This window comes from Bombina bombina, chromosome 7 (genome assembly GCF_027579735.1).
Source record: "Bombina bombina isolate aBomBom1 chromosome 7, aBomBom1.pri, whole genome shotgun sequence".
Lineage (NCBI taxonomy): Eukaryota > Metazoa > Chordata > Amphibia > Anura > Bombinatoridae > Bombina > Bombina bombina.
In genome coordinates, this window is record NC_069505.1 from 349,743,538 (window position 1) to 349,763,098 (window position 19,561).

The 19,561-nt window shown below is 39.6% G+C and overlaps 1 protein-coding gene across 1 annotated transcript in view; it reads left to right on the forward strand.

The window, feature by feature from the left end:
- STAB1 (stabilin 1) overlaps window positions 1-19,561 on the forward strand; it is a 1,127,460-nt gene that overhangs the window by 734,831 nt on the left and 373,068 nt on the right. The window contains exons 39-40 of the mRNA XM_053721023.1: window positions 2,454-2,549; window positions 4,168-4,213. Of these exons, the coding sequence (XP_053576998.1) occupies window positions 2,454-2,549; window positions 4,168-4,213 (142 nt within the window). The remainder of the gene's footprint in view (window positions 1-2,453; window positions 2,550-4,167; window positions 4,214-19,561) is intronic.

Genomic DNA, 19,561 nt, shown 5'->3' on the forward strand with positions numbered 1-19,561 from the left:
TGTAGATATGTAACAGATTTTGGGGGTCAAATTTAGAAAAAGTGTGTTTTTTTCCATTTTTCCTCATATTTTATAAAAATTTTTATAGTAAATTATAAGATATGATGAAAATAATGGTATCTTTAGAAAGTCCATTTAATGGCGAGAAAAACGGTATATAATATGTGTGGGTACAGTAAATGAGCAAGAGGAAAATTACAGCTAAACACAAACACCGCAAAAATGTTCCGATCAGCCAATAGAATGCGAGCTCAATCTGATTGGCTGATCGGATCAGCCAATCGGATTGAACTTGATTCTGATTGGCTGATTCCATCAGCCAATCAGAATTTTCCTACCTTAATTCCGATTGGCTGATAGAAACCTATCAGCCAATCGGAATTCGAGGGACGCCATCTTGGATGACGTCCCTTAAAGGAACCGTCATTCTTCAGTTGGACGTCGCCGGATGAAGATGGGTCCGCGTCGGAGGTCTTCAGGATGGAGCTGGTCCTCATCGGATGAAGATAGAAGATGCCGCTTGGAAGATGATGGTTGCCGGTCCGGATCTACTCTTCTTCCCGGATAGGATGAAGACTTTGGAGCCTCTTCTGGACCTCTTCAGCCACCGGATGATGGATGTCTAGCCCCTGCTTGGGTTGGATGAAAATTTTGGAGCCAGGACGGATCGGTGATACCTGGTAAGGTGAAGACAAGGTAGGATGATCTTCAGGGGCTTAGTGTTAGGTTTATTTAAGGGGGGTTTGGGTTAGATTAGGGGTATGTGGGTGGTGGGTTGTAATGTTGGGGGGGGTATTGTATGTTTTTTTTTACAGGAAAAAGAGCTGAACTTCTTGGGGCATGCCCCGCAAAGGGCCCTGTTCAGGGCTGGTAAGGTAAAAGAGCTTTGAACTTTAGTAATTTAGAATAGGGTAGGGCATTTTTTATTTTGGGGGTCTTTGTTATTTTATTAGGGGGCTTAGAGTAGGTGTAATTAGTTTAAAATTGTTGTAATATTTTTCTTATGTTTGTAAATATTTTTTTATTTTTTGTAACTTAGTTCTTTTTTATTTTTTGTACTTTAGTTAGTTTATTTCATTGTAGTTATTTGTACATATTGTATTTAATTAATTTATTGATAGTGTAGTGTTAGGTTTAATTGTAGGTAATTGTAGGTATTTTATTTAATTAATTTAATGATAGTATAGTGTTAGGTTTAATTGTAACTTAGGTTAGGATTTATTTTACAGGTAATTTTGTAATTATTTTAACTAGGTAACTATTAAATAGTTCTTAACTATTTAATAGCTATTGTACCTGGTTAAAATAATTACAAAGTTGCCTGTAAAATAAATATTAATCCTAAAATAGCTACAATGTAATTATAATTTATATTGTAGCTATATTAGGATTTATTTTACAGGTAAGTATTTAGCTTTAAATAGGAATAATTTATTTAATAAGAGTTAATTAATTTCGTTAGATTAAAATTATATTTAATTTAGGGGGGTGTTAGTGTTAGGGTTAGACTTAGCTTTAGGGGTTAATACATTTATTAGAATAGCGGTGAGCTCCGGTCGGCAAATTAGGGGTTAATAATTGAAGTTAGGTGTCGGCGATGTTAGGGAGGGCAGATTAGGGGTTAATACTATTTATTATAGGGTTAGTGAGGCGGATTAGGGGTTAATAACTTTATTATAATAGCGGTGCGGTCCGCTCGGCAGATTAGGGGTTAATAAGTGTAGGCAGGTGGAGGCGACGTTGTGGGGGGCAGATTAGGGGTTAAGAAATATAATATAGGGGTCGGCGGTGTTAGGGGCAGCAGATTAGGGGTACATAAGGATAATGTAAGTAGCGGTGGTTTACGGAGCGGCAGATTAGGGGTTAAAAATAATATGCAGGGGTCAGCGATAGCAGGGGCGGCAGATTAGGGGTTAATAAGTGTAAGGTTAGGGGTGTTTAGACTCGGGGTACATGTTAGGGTGTTAGGTGCAGACGTAGGAAGTGTTTACGCATAGCAAACAATGGGGCTGCGTTAGGAGCTGAACGCGGCTTTTTTGCAGGTGTTAGGTTTTTTTTCAGCTCAAACAGCCCCATTGTTTCCTATGGGGGAATCGTGCACGAGCACGTTTTTGAGGCTGGCCGCGTCCGTAAGCAACTCTGGTATCGAGAGTTGCAGATGCGTTAAAAATGCTCTACGCTCCTTTTTTGGAGCCTAACGCAGCGATTCTGTGGACTCTCAATACCAGAGTTATTTTTATGGTGCGGCCAGAAAAAAGCCGGCGTTAGCTACGCGGGTCCTTACCGACAAAACTCTAAATCTAGCCGTTGGTGAGTGTAATCATGGAATATCAACAACGGAAGTTAAATGCCAGAGGTTAGATAAAACATTTGTATTTTAAATGATGTATTTCTGTTGTTCATCCTAAAGATTTTGTAATAAATGTGTAATTTGCTGCATTATATTGGCACAGAGTGCAAGTGTAAAAATGGGACATGTAATGATGGAATACTGGGTGACGGGACTTGCCAGTGTGAGAAGGGCTGGAGTGGCCATACTTGTGACAGAGGTGAGTTTAATTAAATGACTGTAACCTAATTAACCTAATACATTGCGTCTCATCATATGACAATCCAATAACTCATATTTAAAATGTTACATAGTTGAAATAATTGCATTTGTGTTATTGAGGACATTCACAATAATGGGGAATGTTAGCATGAAAGAAGGGCGTAAGACTATAGAGCAACTCTAATCTATATAAGTACTCACCGAAATCTTGTTGGAATACTTGTCTAATATCCTTTTCTTTTTATTCCAAAGAAGCTCTGTTCCATAGCTTTGATGCTCTACCATGTTTAAAGACATAACAAAAAAACAGGATAGCACTTTTGTTTTGAACCAATTACTTAAAACAGTCTTTTTAGGCAGTAATAATCACCAAATATAGTTTTTTTGGGTGACAATTTCTCAAAACATGCAGACACTATAATTCTTTATAAGCAAGTGCTCCGACTTGTAGAAATGAACAGTTCATGCACTTTGGTCTTTAACTATAAAACATAGCTTTAATTAGTAAAAAGTAGGTAAATTCACAGACCTTAGTGTTGTCGGTATGTATAGCATATTTGTTTCCCGTTACCTCCGACCCCCAAATACGCGTAACCACTTAGTTATAGGTTTTTCTCACTGGAAACACCTTATATTATAAGCCAGGCATCTGATTTAAACAGCCCAATGTCAGCCCCAACCTTCCTCACTACTATCATCACATACCTCCCATCATCACAATTCTTTCTTAAAACCTAAGAGATCCCCAACAACCCCCCATAACTGATCTCACAATTGTAAACCCCATCACACTAAATATAAGAAACATCTATTACCGCAACAGTAACCCTCAAAACACTACATGTCCATTGAAATTGCCTTTTCTGAAGTCTAACTAAAGAATATTCTTTCTTTCAGCCTCTTCACCAGAAATAGGACCAGATTTCTTTGTTCTATTTTACAATCCCTTCTATATATAATCTTTCAACATTCAGCATCTGATTGATTATTCTTAATGATCAGAAAAAACGTTGAACTTAGTTTTGAAAGTGATCCAGACCATTTTTCTTTTGAGAGGCATTATAATTTTGCATGCTTAATGTGAATGAAAAATCCAAAACAAAAGGAGGCTATTTAAAGGGACATGGAATCCAATTTTTTTCTTTCCTTCACGATTTAGAAAGAGCGTGCAATTTTGAACATCTTTCCAATTTACTTCTATAATTTAATTTGCTTCATTCTCTTGATATCCTTTGTTGAAAAGCATATCTAAATAGGCTCAGTAGCTGCTGATTGACGGCTGCACAAAGTTGCCTTGTGTGATTGGCTCACCCATATGCATTGTTATTTCTTCAAGAAAGTATACCTAAAGAATAAAGCAAATTAGATAATTGAAGTAAATTAAAATGTTTAAAATTGTATTCTCTATCTGAATCATGAAAGAAAATGTTTTTGTTTCATGTCCCTTTAAATAGCATCATGATACTATAACTATGTGCACGTACTTGCTGCTATTTTCTGCATTGTTCATTGTTGAATAACCAATATTGATCTTTAAGTATGTTCTGTAATATATGTATGTCCTTTGTGTAACTATGAAGTATTTCAGATGCCATTAAATTGCCTTACTTTTCTAGATATTAAAAATGATTTATGCAATGACACCTGCGATATTTATGCCAAGTAAGTGACTGCATGTTAACAATTACACAATATTCTAGCTGTATATGATGTTATAGAAGCTGTACTTGGCAAATGTATTATTTCTCCATTAACACCATATTAAAGTGATGATCAAGGAAGATACATAACCCTAATGAAATCATACCATAACCCAATCATTCTTTGCCTATTTTCAAAAGTTTCACCACTCCTTGTTCCATCCTGATCTTCATACCTTCATTTTCCATTTTACCTACTTGCTCACTTGCCTTGTATTTGTCTTTCCTCTTCTTGCTGAAGCAATTTCATCCTTTCCACTATTTCACTCTCACATTTATCTTTTTATCTTCTTCAATTCCTTCTATCCATTGTCCCCAAGTTATCAAGGTCTGTCGGACCTGATCCGACAGTGCGGATCAGGTCCGACAGACCTCGCTGAATATGGCGAGCAATACGCTCGTCGTATTCAGCATTGCACCAGCAGCTCACAATCGGTGTCAATCAACCCGATCGTACTCAGAGCAGGCGGACAGGTTATGGAGCAGTGGTCTTTGTGACCGCTGCTTCATAACTGCTGTTTCTGGCGAGCCCGCAGGCTCGCCAGAAACACAGGGCATCAAGCTCCATTCGGAGCTTGATAAATATGCCCCATTGCCTCCCTTACTATCTTCATACATACTAATCTCTACTGCCTTTTTAACCATTTTCTTTGTTATTTGCAAGGGTCCATTTATGTGCATGTCATTACTCAGCTGTGTCATCACATGAACTTGAAAACCTATTGGAAAGAGCAGTGGAAACCTGGTGCCCTAGGCAATAGTCAAATTGACTATGGTTTTGACATGTGAAGTCCAATAATAAGACCTACTTGAATCCCTCAAATTGATCTATTAAAGAGAAATGAGAGTGCTGGCTGACTATGAAACTGTAATGAAAACATTAGTTGTTTTATATAAAATATATTAAAAGTTCCCATTTTAAATTTGAAAAATTAATAGAGATTGTGAGATTTCATGAAATTGGCGTTTAATCCTCTCCGTTAGAAAACTTTTTAACATATTTTTTTTTTTAATTAACTTAAATCCACAAACAAATTAGATACATTGAGGTAGATTTATCATACCCCGGGCGGACATGATTCGCTAAAGCGAATCATGTCCGCTCTGTGTTGCTAAATGCCGAACTACTTGTGCAATACCGCCCCCTGCAGATTCGAGGCCAATCGGCTGCTAGCAGGGGGTGTTAATCAACCAGATTGTATATGATCGGGCGGATTGCTGTCCGCCGCCTCAGAGCTGGCGCAAGAGTTAAGTTTTATACAAAAAGTATTTACCCATGCTTGATATTTCATTGTATTGAATATGTAATTTGGGGCTTAAAGGGACAGTCTACACCTTAGTCATCTTAAAGTCTTACCTTAGATTACGATGCAAATAGCTCCCTGCGTTAAAAAAGACCGCTGCTTCTTAACTCCTGTTTCCAGCGAGCCTGAAGGCTCGCGCAGCAACAGGTGCATTAGGCACCATTCGGGGTATGTTACATCAGCCCCATTGCATTAATAACATTAACCAATCCCACTCTATCCAGGCCAACAGAATTCATGAATGTTGAATTCTAATATATTTACCTTTTTCAAAAGATTTGACCATATGAAAATACATTTTGATTTTTTTTCAAATGACTTATCTTGGCTTTTCACATGGCTTTTATAAATGTTAAAGTTTTTACACAGGACCATTTGCTGGTTTAATACAAAAAAACAAAATAAACTATGTAAAATGTACACAATTAAAATATGATCACAAATATATGAAATTCTTAATTATACATATCAGGGATTTATATAATTAGTTAACTGAAAAAATGTATTTACACACAGAAGACAGTGACCATCAATACTGAATCAATATGCTTTGATAAAGTATCTTGTGCTTCTCTTAAGGTCTAAGAAAAAAAAAAACTAAAAACATCAAATAGTAAGAGAAAAGGTTTTTTAAAAATGTTTCAAGTATTTACCCACTCTTGATATTTCATTCTATTGAATATGTAATTTGGGGGCTTAAATGGACAGTCTGCTTAGTCATCTTTAAGTCTTACCTTAGATTAAGATGCAAATAGCCCCCTGCGTTAAAAAAAGTTATTTTAAAATTAATATTGTTTGTAGACACTTTGAAATGTCTGCAAGCTCAGCCCACTGATGAAATCACGATCTGGGCTGCATCTAGGCACTCTAAATAGCATTGACAGTCTATTGAATAAAACAAAACTAGTGAGTCTTTTGTGATTGGATGCCATATGCAGCCCAGATCATGATGCCATTAGTGGTCTGAGCTTGGCAGCCATTTCAAAATGGTCAGAAACAATATTAATTTTAAAATATCTTTTATACCATTCTTGCTGCATGATATAGAAAAGGTGCAGGAGGCTATTTGCAGCTTAAAGGGCCATGATACCCAAATGTTGAAACACTTGAAAGTGATGCAGCATAGCTGTAAAAAAACTGACTAGAAAATATCACCGGAACATCTCTATGTAAAAAAGAAAGATATTTTACCTCAAGAATTTCTCAGTAGTTACATCCCATTGTAAAGGACTTCTAAGCAGCAAGTCAGTATGTCTGTCCCGGGACAGCTAAGGGAGTGAGCGTACGTGCATACTCATCTTATTTCCCTACTCAGTTTAAGGAAGTTTACTATGAAATCTCATGAGAGTTAAGTGAAATCTCATGAGATCACAGTAAAAGAGTTCATGACCTCAGCACTGTTGATGCTGCAACAGCTGAAGTATATTTTTTTTACACAGAACTTACTCTGCTGAGCTGTGAGGTAAAATAGCTTACTTTTTAACATAGAGATGCTCAGGTGATATTTTCCTGTCAGCTTTTTACAGTTATACTGCATCAGTTTCAAGTGATTTAGCATATGAGTATTATGTCCCTTTAATCTAAGGTAAGACTTTAAGATGACCAAGGTGTAGACTATTCCTTTAACTAATTCAAAGATAAATTCTTCTAATAGATTAAAATACCATAGAAAAGGAAGCCAGAAAGTTGAATACAATTTTTTTGGTGAAACAACTTCAAATGGATTGGAATGGGAAACACGAATAAATAATGTGCGCTAAATAAAACAAAATTTACCCAACTAATCTAGTAGTATATAAATTAGTACAGTTTTAGAATGCCTTAGAAAATTAAATAATAGTAAGCACATACATATAATATTGCCACGTAAACTAAGTAATTAGTATTTTAACCAGCATTTTTAATTTTTTTAAATTGATTTGTAAACAATATATTTTGAATAAAAAAAATTACATTAATCGTAGCAGTTGTCCACCCCATTGTTTATTCCTTTATTTGAGGAGTAGAAGTTGGACAGCCTATTCCAAGCTGTACTGCCCTCTCCATAGTATGCTATTGTAAAATTCACCCGAGGAGGAAGCTGGACGTCAGGAGGCTATAACGTTTTTATTGATGTTTTTGGATTCAAATAAGTATCTATAGAAAACATTTTTAACAAAGACTTTTCCTATTGTGAATCACTCATTACTTAATTTACTTGACACTGTTTTGTAACATCTGTGTTACTATCAATTTAAAGGGGCATAATATATATATATATATATATTAGGATGAAAGCGAAAATCAATAATAAACAAATGGCGCACAGATATGAATTGTCTCTTTAACAAAGTCATTGAATACTTTGAACTGCTGTTATCAAGTAATTAATACACTTCGCTTCTGGAAGTAATCCTATTGCAGAAACCGTATGATAATAAGATTTTCCGCTTACCAGAAGCGTACAGTGTTACTTCGAAACGCGTAAGGACAGCTACAGTGGGCAAAACAGGGACACTTCTATACCGGCAGCACTTCACTTGGTAACCCTTGCTGTATATTGGAGTTGAATGCTCTAATTGATTGATTTTACGCTCTGATTTGATTTTAAGCTTTCACTGGCATATACTGGACCTAAACAGGGAGTTGATTATACTCAGCTAGTGTGGGCCTCCAGCCAGTGCCTACATCTATTAATTTTAGAGATAGATATACTGTATATATATCTGACCGACTTTCTATACAATACTAATTTAACAGTTACAAGCAGTGACTGGCAATCACCTTTGGTATTATATATAAAAACGGACACTGGAATATATGGTCTCTATATATATATATATATACTGAGAACACCTGTTGAACACCATCCTGCTGTTTGACTAAAAAGTACAAATAAGGAACATACGGGGCATTTATTCTAAGCTTCAATCTTACCTCATCACGGATTGAGGTTGTTTGATGTAAGTGCAATACCTTTAAAATGTAATAAATATTTACTTTCTCTTGCAAGGTGTATCCAGTCCACGGATTCATCCTTACTTGTGGGATATTCTCATTCCCTGCAGGAAGTGGCAAAGAGAGCACACAGCAGAGCTGTCTATATAGCTCCCCCTCTGGCCGCTCTAACAAGTAGCATCTCCACGGGAGGGTAGAGTGAATGTGGTGTTAGATTTGTAGTTTTTATATCTTCAATCAAAAGTTTGTTATTTTTAAATAGTACCGGTTTGTGCTATTTACTCTCTGGCAGAAATATGATGAAGAATTCTGCTGAGAGGAAAATGATTTTAGCATGTTGTAACTAAAATCCATTGCTGTTCCCACACAGGACTGAGGAGTACCAGAAAACTTCAGTTGGGGGGAACAGTTTGCAGGCTTAACTGCTTTGAGGTATGTTTCAGTCATCTTTTTTCTAGTCAAGACAAGATAATGCTAGAAGACTGACAAGATTCCCCACGTGGGAAGGGTAAGCCATGTTCTGAAACTTAGTATAGAACTAGAGGCTTATTTAAGTGGGCTCAATAGACTGGTTATCACTTTAACAGGGCAATCGATTATTTTGTTTAGAAAAATACTCTTTCTTGACATTTTTAAGCACTTTTGAGGTATTTATTGGGGTTTTATTCCACATGGCATTTCTTTAGTCACCTAAATTGGGTTCTGAAGGCCCCACAGCTCCGGAGTGGAGTGGGAGGGGCCTAATTTTGCGCCCCAGTTGCGCAGTTTATTCTGACAAGATTTCCCTGCATGCTGCTTCACATGGTTCCAGAGACTGCTTGAGGACTTCAGGAGGCTTGATTTTTGCAAATTCAATCCTTAAGGGAAGGTAGGGCCACAGCAGGCTGCTGTGGCAAGGTGCTGTAGTTTATTAACCGGTTGTTTGCTTTAGGCGGCTCCGGTTTGGGCATTAAAGGGTTAATCAGGCTGAAACTTGCTGTGCAATCATATCGAAGCATTAGGCACATACTGTAAAAATTTCAAGAGATTTGGTTCATTTTTCAGCGTTTTGTAAAATTGTGTGCGCTTTTTATTTCTTAAAGGCACAGTACCATTTATTGCAAATTGTATTTTTTATTGCATAAAGTGTTTTTCCAAGCCTGCTTGTGTATAATACCAATCTGTTAAACATGTCTGACACTAAGGAAAAGCTTTGTTCTATGTGTTCAGAAGCCATGGTGGAACCCCCACTCAAAATGTGTCCCAAGTGCACTAATGTGTCTATACACTTTAAAGATCATATTGTGTCACTTAAAAATATAGCCCTAGATGATTCTTTGACTGAAGGTAATGAGGATAGTCCGCCGTCCTCTCCCCATGTGTCATCACCAGTTACGCCCGCTCAAGCGATACCTAGTACCTCTAGTGCATTAGCACCTATTACATTGCAACAACTGGTGACATTCATAGATAATTCCCTTGCGGCCTTTCTATCCAAACTGCCAGTTTTCCCTAAAAAGCGCGATAGCTCTGTTTTGAGAACAGATGAGGAGCAGTCGGAAGTTTGGGTAGGCTTATCTGATGTACCCTCACAACACTCTGAGGTAGGGGTGAGGGATGTTATGTCTGAGGGAGAAATTTCTGATTCAGGAAAAGTTTCTCAGCGGGCAGAATCAGATTCACTAGCATTTAAATTTAAATTGGAACACCTCCGCGTACTGCTTAGGGAGGTCTTATCAACTCTGGATGATTGTGACCCTATGGTGGTCCCAGAGAAATTGTGTAAAATGGACAAATATCTAGAAGTCCCTGTATACACTGATGCGTTTCCGATCCCTAAGAGGGTGGCGGATATTGTTGCTAGGGAGTGGGAAAGACCAGGTGTACCCTTTGTTCCCCCACCTATCTTTAAGAAATTGTTCCCCATAATTGATCCCAGGCGGGACGCGTGGCAGACGGTCCCTAAGGTAGAGGGGGCAGTTTCAACACTAGCCAAGCGCACAACCATACCAATTGAAGACAGTTGTGCTTTTAAAGATCCTATGGATAAAAATTAGAAGGTTTACTTAAGAAAATATTTGTTCAACAAGGTTTCCTTCTCCAACCTATTGCCTGCATTATTCCTGTAACTACTGCAGCGGCTTTCTGGTTTGAGGCGCTGGAGGAGTCGCTCCAGACGGAGACCTCATATGTCGAAATTATGGATAGAATTAAGGCTCTAAAGCTGGCTAATTCTTTTATCACAGATGCCGCTTTGCAATTAACTAAGGTAGCGGCGAAAAATTCTGGTTTTGCTATCGTGGCGCGCAGAGCGCTTTGGCTTAAATCATGGTCGGCCGACGTGTCGTCTAAAACAAAATTACTGAATATTCCTTTCAAGGGAAAGACCCTTTTCGGGCCCGAGTTGAAAGAGATTATTTCGGATATCACTGGGGGAAAGGGCCATGCCCTCCCTCAAGATAGGCCTTTTAAGGCTAAAAACAAGGCTAATTTTCGTTCCTTTCACAACTTCAGGAGCGGTCCTGCTTCAGCCTCTGCTACCGCAAAGCAAGAGGGTAACACTTCACACCCCAAGGCAGCCTGGAAGCCTTTGCAGGGCTGGAACAAGGGTAAACAGGCCAAGAAGCCTGCAGCTGCTACTAAGACAGAATGAAGGGGTAGCCCCCGATCCGGGACCGGATCTGGTAGGGGGCAGACTCTCTCTCTTTGCTCAGGCTTGGGCAAGAGATGTTCCCGATCCCTGGGCATTAGAGATAGTTGCTCAGGGATATCTTCTAGAATTCAAGGACTATCCTCCAAGGGGAAGGTTCCACATTTCTCGTCTGTCTACAGACCAGACAAAGAAAGAGGCGTTCTTACGCTGTGTAGAAGATCTACTCAAGATGGGAGTGATATATACAGTTCCAATTACAGAACAAGGACTGGGTTTTTACTCAAACCTGTTTGTGGTTCCCAAACAGGAAGGAACTTTCAGACCAATCCTGGATCTAAAAATTCTAAACAAATTCCTCAGAGTTCCATCTTTCAAGATGGAAACCATTCGCACAATCTTACCGATGATCCAGGAAGGTCAATATATGACTACCGTGGATCTAATGGATGCGTACCTTCATATTCCTATCCACAAAGATCACCATCAGTTCCTAAGGTTCGCTTTTCTGGACAAATATTACCAGTTCGTGGCCCTTCCCTTCGGGTTGGCCACCGCTCCCAGAATTTTCACAAAGGTGCTAGGGTCCCTTCTAGCGGTACTGAGACCGCGGGGCATTGCAGTAGCACCCTATCTGGACGACATCTTAATACAGACATCGTCTTTTCCCAGAGCCAAGGCTCATACGGATATTGTTCTGGCCTTTCTAAGGTCTCACGGGTGGAAAGTGAACACCGAAAAAAGTTCTCTGTCCCCGCTCACAAGGGTTCCCTTCCTGGGAACATTAATAGACTCGGTAGAAATGAAAATATTTCTGACGGAGGTCAGAAGGTCAAAGCTTCTAAGTACTTGCCGAGTTCTTCATTCCATTCCTCGGCCTTCTGTAGCTCAGTGCATGGAGGTAATCGGATTAATGGTAGCAGCAATGGACGTAGTCCCTTTTACTCGAATTCATCTCAGGCCACTGCAATTGTGCATGCTCAAACAGTGGAATGGAGACTATGCAGATTTGTCTCCTCAAATCCAACTGGACCAGAAAACCAGAGATTCTCTTCTCTGGTGGTTGTCTCAGGATCACCTGTCACAGGGAATGTGCTTCCGCAGACCGGAGTGGATCATTGTAACGACCAACGCCAGTCTGTTAGGCTGGGGTGCGGTCTGGGGCTCCCTGAAAGCTCAGGGCCTTTGGTCTCGGGAAGAGTCTCTTCTCCCGATAAACATTTTGGAACTGAGAGCGATATTCAACACGCTCCAGGCATGGCCTCAGCTAGGGCGGCCAAGTTCATCAGATTTCAGTCGGACAAAATCACGACTGTAGCATACATAAATCATCAGGGAGGAACAAAGAGTTCCTTAGCGATGAAGGAAGTAACCAAGATAATCAGGTGGGCGGAGGATCACTCTTGCCATCTATCTGCGATTCACATCCCAGGAGTAGACAACTGGGAAGCGGATTTCCTAAGTCGCCAGACTTTTCACCCGGGGGAGTGGGAACTCCACCCGGAGGTATTTTCTCAGCTGACTCAGCTATGGGGCATTCCAGAGTTGGATCTGATGGCGTCCCGTCAGAACACCAAACTTCCTCTTTACGGTGCCAGGTCCAGGGACCCCAAGGCGGCATTGATAGATGCTCTAGTAGCGCCTTGGTCCTTCAATCTGGCCTATGTCTTTCCACCGTTTCCCCTTCTCCCTCGGCTGGTAGCCAGAATCAAACAGGAGAAGGCCTCTGAAATTCTGATAGCGCCTGCGTGGCCACGCAGGACTTGGTATGCAGACCTAGTGGACATGTCATCTGTCCCACCATGGACACTGCCAATGCGGCAGGATCTTCTAATAGAGGGTCCATTCAAGCATCCAAATCTAGTTTCTCTGCAACTGACTGATTGGAGATTGAACGCTTAATTCTATCCAAGCGTGGGTTCTCTGAATCAGTCATAGATACTCTGATCCAAGCTAGGAAACCTGTCACCAGGAAAATTTACCATAAGATATGGCGGAAATATCTTTCTTGGTGTGAGTCCAAGGGTTACTCATGGAGTAAAGTTAGGATTCCAAGGATATTGTCTTTTCTCCAAGAAGGATTGGAGAAAGGTTTGTCAGCTAGTTCCTTAAAGGGACAGATATCTGCTCTGTCTATCCTTTTACACAAGCGTCTGGCAGCAGTACCAGACGTTCAAACGTTTGTACAGGCTTTAGTCAGAATCAAGCCTGTCTATAGACCGGTGGCTCCTCCATGGAGTCTAAATTTAGTTCTTTCAGTTCTTCAAGGGGTTCCGTTTGAACCTTTACATTCCATAGATATTAAGTTGTTATCTTGGAAAGTTTTGTTTTTGGTAGCTATATCTTCTGCTCGAAGAGTTTCAGAATTGTCTGCTTTGCAGTGTAATTCACCTTATCTGGTGTTCCATGCAGATAAGGTAGTTTTGCGTACCAAACCTGGTTTTCTTCCTAAAGTTGTTTCTAATAAGAACATTAACCAGGAAATCATTGTTCCTTCTCTGTGTCCTAATCCAGCTTCTAAGAAGGAACGGCTTTTACACAATCTTGATGTGGTTCGTGCTTTGAAATTCTATTTACAAGCAACTAAGGATTTCAGACAAACATCATCTTTGTTTGTTGTCTATTCTGGTAAGAGGAAAGGTCAAAAAGCGACGGCTACCTCTCTTTCCTTCTGGTTGAAAAGCATCATCCGATTGGCTTATGAGACTGCTGGGCAGCAGCCTCCTGAACGAATTACAGCTCATTCCACCAGAGCTGTGGCTTCCACTTGGGCCTTCAAGAATGAGGCTTCTGTTGAACAGATTTGTAAGGCAGTGACTTGGTCTTCACTGCATACTTTTGCCAAATTTTCAAATTCGATACTTTTGCTTCTTCGGAGGCTATTTTTGGGAGAAAGGTTTTGCAAGCAGTGGTGCCTTCCGTTTAGGTTACCTGTCTTGTTCCCTCCCTTCATCCGTGTCCTAAAGCTTTAGTATTGGTATCCCACAAGTAAGGATGAATCCGTGGACTGGATACACCTTGCAAGAGAAAACAGAATTTATGCTTACCTGATAAATTACTTTCTCTTGCGGTGTATCCAGTCCACGGCCCGCCCTGGCAATTAAGTCAGGTTAAATTTTTTTGTTTAAACGACAGTCACCACTGCACCCTATGGTTTCTCCTTTTTCTCCTAACCGTCGGTCGAATGACTGGGGGGGCAGAGCCAGAGGGGGAGCTATATAGACAGCTCTGCTGTGTGCTCTCTTTGCCACTTCCTGTAGGGAATGAGAATATCCCACAAGTAAGGATGAATCCGTGGACTGGATACACCGCAAGAGAAAGTAATTTATCAGGTAAGCATAAATTCTGTATTTTACCATACAAGATTGCACTATGTGATTCCTTTTTCTTTTTTATACGTTTCTACACTGGGGTAATCCACCCCATATTCCATACTCCGGAGGTGGACAAGATTCTCACCATGGAATGAAAGAGTAAAGAGTCCAGAGATTCCATTCGATGCAAGCATAGTATGCAGACTTTATTGGGAAGGATTCAGAAAATAAAGATACAAGCAAAGACAGAACTAATTCTGGAACAGACTGATTGAGGTTTACCTAACCATCATCTCCCCTCTAAAGCTTCAAACTTACCTCATAAGATTGGGGTTAGTTCTTGTAAGCGGAAAATCTTATTATCATATGGTTTCTGCAATAGGATTACTTCCAGAAGCGAAGTGTATTAATTACTTGATAACAGCAGTTCAAAGTATTCATTGACTTTGTTAAAGAGACAATACATATCTGTGTGCCATTTGCTTATTATTGATTTTCGATTTCATCCTAAAACTTCTAATAGTGACACGGGTACACTATATCAATACCTAGGCAGCACGATTACGATCAAATTATACATTTATTATATGCTGTCTTATTGCTGTAAAATATGTTATGCTGAATTTATACCATAGGGAGTGGGTAATTATTGTGTTTAGAAAAGAAAAACTTGCCCCTGGGTTATAGTAACTAATATACTACACATAACAAAACACACTCGCCTAGATTTAGAGTTTTGCGTTAGCCCTCCAAACCAGCGTTAAGGGGTCCTAACGCTGGTTTTGGCCACCCGCTGTTATTTGGAGTCAGTCAGGAAAGGGTCTAACGCTCACTTTCCAGCCGCAACTTTTCCATACCGCAGATCCCCTTACGCCAATTGCGTATCCTATCTTTTCAATGGGATCTTTCTAACGCTGGTATTTAGAGTCTTGGCTGAAGTGAGCATTAGACCCTCTACCGACAAGACTCCAGCCGCAGGAAAAAGTCAGGAGTTAAGAGCTTTATGGGCTAATGCCGATTCATAAAGCTCTTAACTACTGTGCTCTAAAGTACCCTAACACCCATAAACTACCTATGTACCCCTAAACCGAAGTCCCCCCACATCGCCGCCACTATAATTAAAATTTTTAACCCCTAATCTGCCGACCGTACACCGCCGCCACCTACATTATCCCTATGTACCTCTAATCTGCTGCCCCTAACACCGCCGACACCTACATAATATTTATTAACCCCTAATCTGCCCCCCCAACGTCGCCACTCCCTTACCTACACTTATTAATCCCTAATCTGCCGACCGGACCTTGCCGCCACTCTAATAAATGTATTAACCCCTAAACCGCCGCACTCACTCCTCGCAAACCCTATAATAAATATTATTAACCCCTAATCTGCCCCCCCCAACCTTACCTACACTTATTAACCCCTAATCTGCCGACCGGACCTCACCGCTACTCTAATAAATGTATTAACCCCTAAAGCTAAGTCTAACCCTAACACCCCCCTAAGTTAAATATAATTTTTATCTAACAAAATAAATTAACTCTTATTAAATAAATTATTCCTATTTAAAGCTAAATACTTACCTGTAAAATAAACCCTAATATAGCTACAATATAACGAATAATTATATTGTAGCTATTTAAGGATTTATATTTATTTTACAGGCAACTTTGTATTTATTTTAACTAGGTACAATAGCTATTAAATAGTTAATAACTATTTAATAGCTACCTAGTTAAAATAATTACAAAATTACCTGTAAAATAAATCCTAACCTAAATTACAATTAAACCTAACACTACACTATCAATAAATTAATTAAATAAACTACCTACAATTATCTACAATTAAATCAACTAAACTAAATTACAAAAAAAAACAAACACTAAATTACAAAAAAAAACTAACACTAAATTACAAAAAATAAAAAAAGAATACAATAATTTTAAACTAATTACACCTACTCTAAGCCCCCTAAAAAAATAACAAAGCCCCCCAAAATAAAAAAATGCCCTACCCTATTCTAAAATAAAAATTAAACAGCTCTTTTACCTTACCAGCCCTTAAAAGGGCCTTTTGCGGGGCATGCCCCAAAGTAAACAGCTCTTTTGCATTTTAAAAAAACATACAATACCCCCCCAACATTACAACCCACCACCCACATACCCCTAATCTAACCCAAACCCCCTTAAAAAACATAACACTAAGCCCCTGAAGATCTCCCTACCTTGTCTTCACCACGCCAGGTATCACCGATCAGTCCAGAAGAGGGTCCGAAGTCTTCATCCTATCCGGCAAGAAGAGGTCCAGAAGAGGGTCCGAAGTCTTCATCCTATCCGGCAAGAAGAGGACATCCGGACCGGTAGACATGTTCATCCAGGCGGCGTCTTCTATCTTCATCCATCCGGCGCGGAGCGGGACCATCTTGAAGCAGCCGACACGGATCCATCCTCTTCTTCCGGCGACTCCCGACGAATGAAGGTTCCTTTAAGGGACGTCAGCCAATCGGAATTCGAGGGACGCCATCTTGGATGACGTCCCTTAAAGGAACCTTCATTCGTCGGGAGTCGCCGGAAGAAGAGGATGGATCCGCGTCGGCTGCTTCAAGATGGTCCCGCTCCGCGCCGGATGGATGAAGATAGAAGACGCCGCCTGGATGAACATGTCTACCGGTCCGGATGTCCTCTTCTTGCCGGATAGGATGAAGACTTCGGAGCCTCTTCTGGACCTCTTCTTGCCGGATAGGATGAAGACTTCGGACCCTCTTCTGGACGGATCGGTGATACCCGGCGTGGTGAAGACAAGGTAGGGAGATCTTCAGGGGCTTAGAGTTAGGTTTTTTAAGGGGGGTTTGGGTTAGATTAGGGGTATGTGGGTGGTGGGTTGTAATGTTGGGGGGGTATTGTATGTTTTTTTAAAATGCAAAAGAGCTGTTTACTTTGGGGCATGCCCCGCAAAAGGCCCTTTTAAGGGCTGGTAAGGTAAAAGAGCTGTTTAATTTTTATTTTAGAATAGGGTAGGGCATTTTTTTATTTTGGGGGGCTTTGTTATTTTTTTAGGGGGCTTAGAGTAGGTGTAATTAGTTTAAAATTATTGTATTCTTTTTTTATTTTTGTAATCTAGTGTTTGTTTGTTTTTGTAATTTAGTTTAGTTGATTTAATTGTAGATAATTGTAGGTAGTTTATTTAATTAATTTATTGATAGTGTAGTGTTAGGTTTAATTGTAACTTAGGTTAGGATTTATTTTACAGGTAATTTTGTAATTATTTTAACTAGGTAGCTATTAAATAGTTATTAACTATTTGATAGCTATTGTACCTAGTTAAATTAAATACAAAGTTGCCTGTAAAATAAATATAAATCCTTAAATAGCTACAATATAATTATTCGTTATATTGTAGCTATATTAGGGTTTATTTTACAGGTAAGTATTTAGCTTTAAATAGGAATAATTTATTTAATAAGAGTTAATTTATTTCGTTAGATAAAAATTATATTTAACTTAGGGGGGTGTTAGTATTAGGGTTAGACTTAGCTTTAGGGGTTAATACATTTATTAGAGTAGCGGTAAGGTCCGGTCGGCAGATTAGGGGTTAATAAGTGTAGGTAAGATTGGGGGGGGGGGGCAGATTAGGGGTTAATAATATTTATTATAGGGTTTGCGAGGCGTGAGTGCGGCGGTTTAGGGGTTAATACATTTATTAGAGTGGCGGCAAGGTCCGGTCGGTAGATTAGGGGTTAATAAGTGTAGGTAGGTAGCGGCGACGTTGGGGGGGGGCAGATTAGGGGTTAATAAATATAATATAGGGGTCGGCGATGTTAGGGGCAGCAGATTAGGGGGTACATAGCTATACATAGCTATAATGTAGGTTGCGGCGGTGTACGGAGCGGCAGATTAGGGGTTAAAAATAATATGCAGGGGTCAGCGATAGCGGGGGCGGCAGATTAGGGGTTAATAAGTGTAAGGTTAGGGGTGTTTAGACTCGGGGTACATGTTAGGGTGTTAGGTGCAGACTTAGGAAGAGTTTCCCCATAGGAAACAATGGGGCTGCGTTAGGAGCTGAACGCTGCTTTTTTGCAGGTGTTAGGTTTTTTTTCAGCTCAAACTGCCCCATTGTTTCCTATGGGGGAATCGTGCACGAGCACGTTTTTGAAGCTGGCCGTGTCCGTAAGCACCGCTGGTATTGAGAGTTGATATGCCTGTACGCTCCCTTTTTGGAGCCTAACACAGCCCTTCAGAAAACTCTAAATACCAGCGGTATTTAAAAAGTGCGGGGGAAAAAATACACGCGTAGCTAACGCACCCCTTTGGCCGCAAAACTCTAAATCTAGCCGTATATAAGTAGGTCTAGCGCTGGTGAAGTTCCTTTATATATATATACTCAAAAATAAAGGTTGTTGTAAACGGAACCAAAATAATAGTTGTTTTCGGAAACGGATACCAAAATAAAGGTTGTTGTAAACGGAGAGTGCCTTCCCTGCTATGTTTTAGTGTTTAGACTTTTAGAAGTGCACCCCGGCAGTTGGATTATATGGAGTGCTGGTTCCCTGTTGCTAATTGGAATATATATATATATAGTATGCTAGTATACTACGTTAAATGAATGTTTGAAAAAACAGTTTTAGCCCTTTTTAACACTTAGATTAGTATTATGTGCAGATCAGTGCTGCTCACAGCACTGATACCAGCAGTTAATATGCGCCGTGGACTGAGCACTGAGCATACCAATTCTTGTGCACTATAGCTGCCTATTTAAAAAAAAATGAATGTTTTGCAACAGCCCCAGCATACTTTTGGCTTTTGTGTCCCTTTAAAAATCGGGGCCCATATTTTTTTTGTCAGGAGGGGGCCCATCACAAGTGATTTTTCTAATATAAAGCACAAGGCCACCTATGGCAGAATTGGCCACCTATCATTATACTCCTGCTAATGCTAAATATAACACCTCAAAATAAAATTGTATTGTAATCACATTTTTCCTTAAAAATGACACAAGAAGGTAGTTACTGTTAATTAATCGAATTATTCACACTACTCAAATTTACAAAATTTGGTACAAATGCACATACTTATATTTTGAGAGCTAGGGAGCTGCTTTTTTTGTCAACAAATAACTGATGT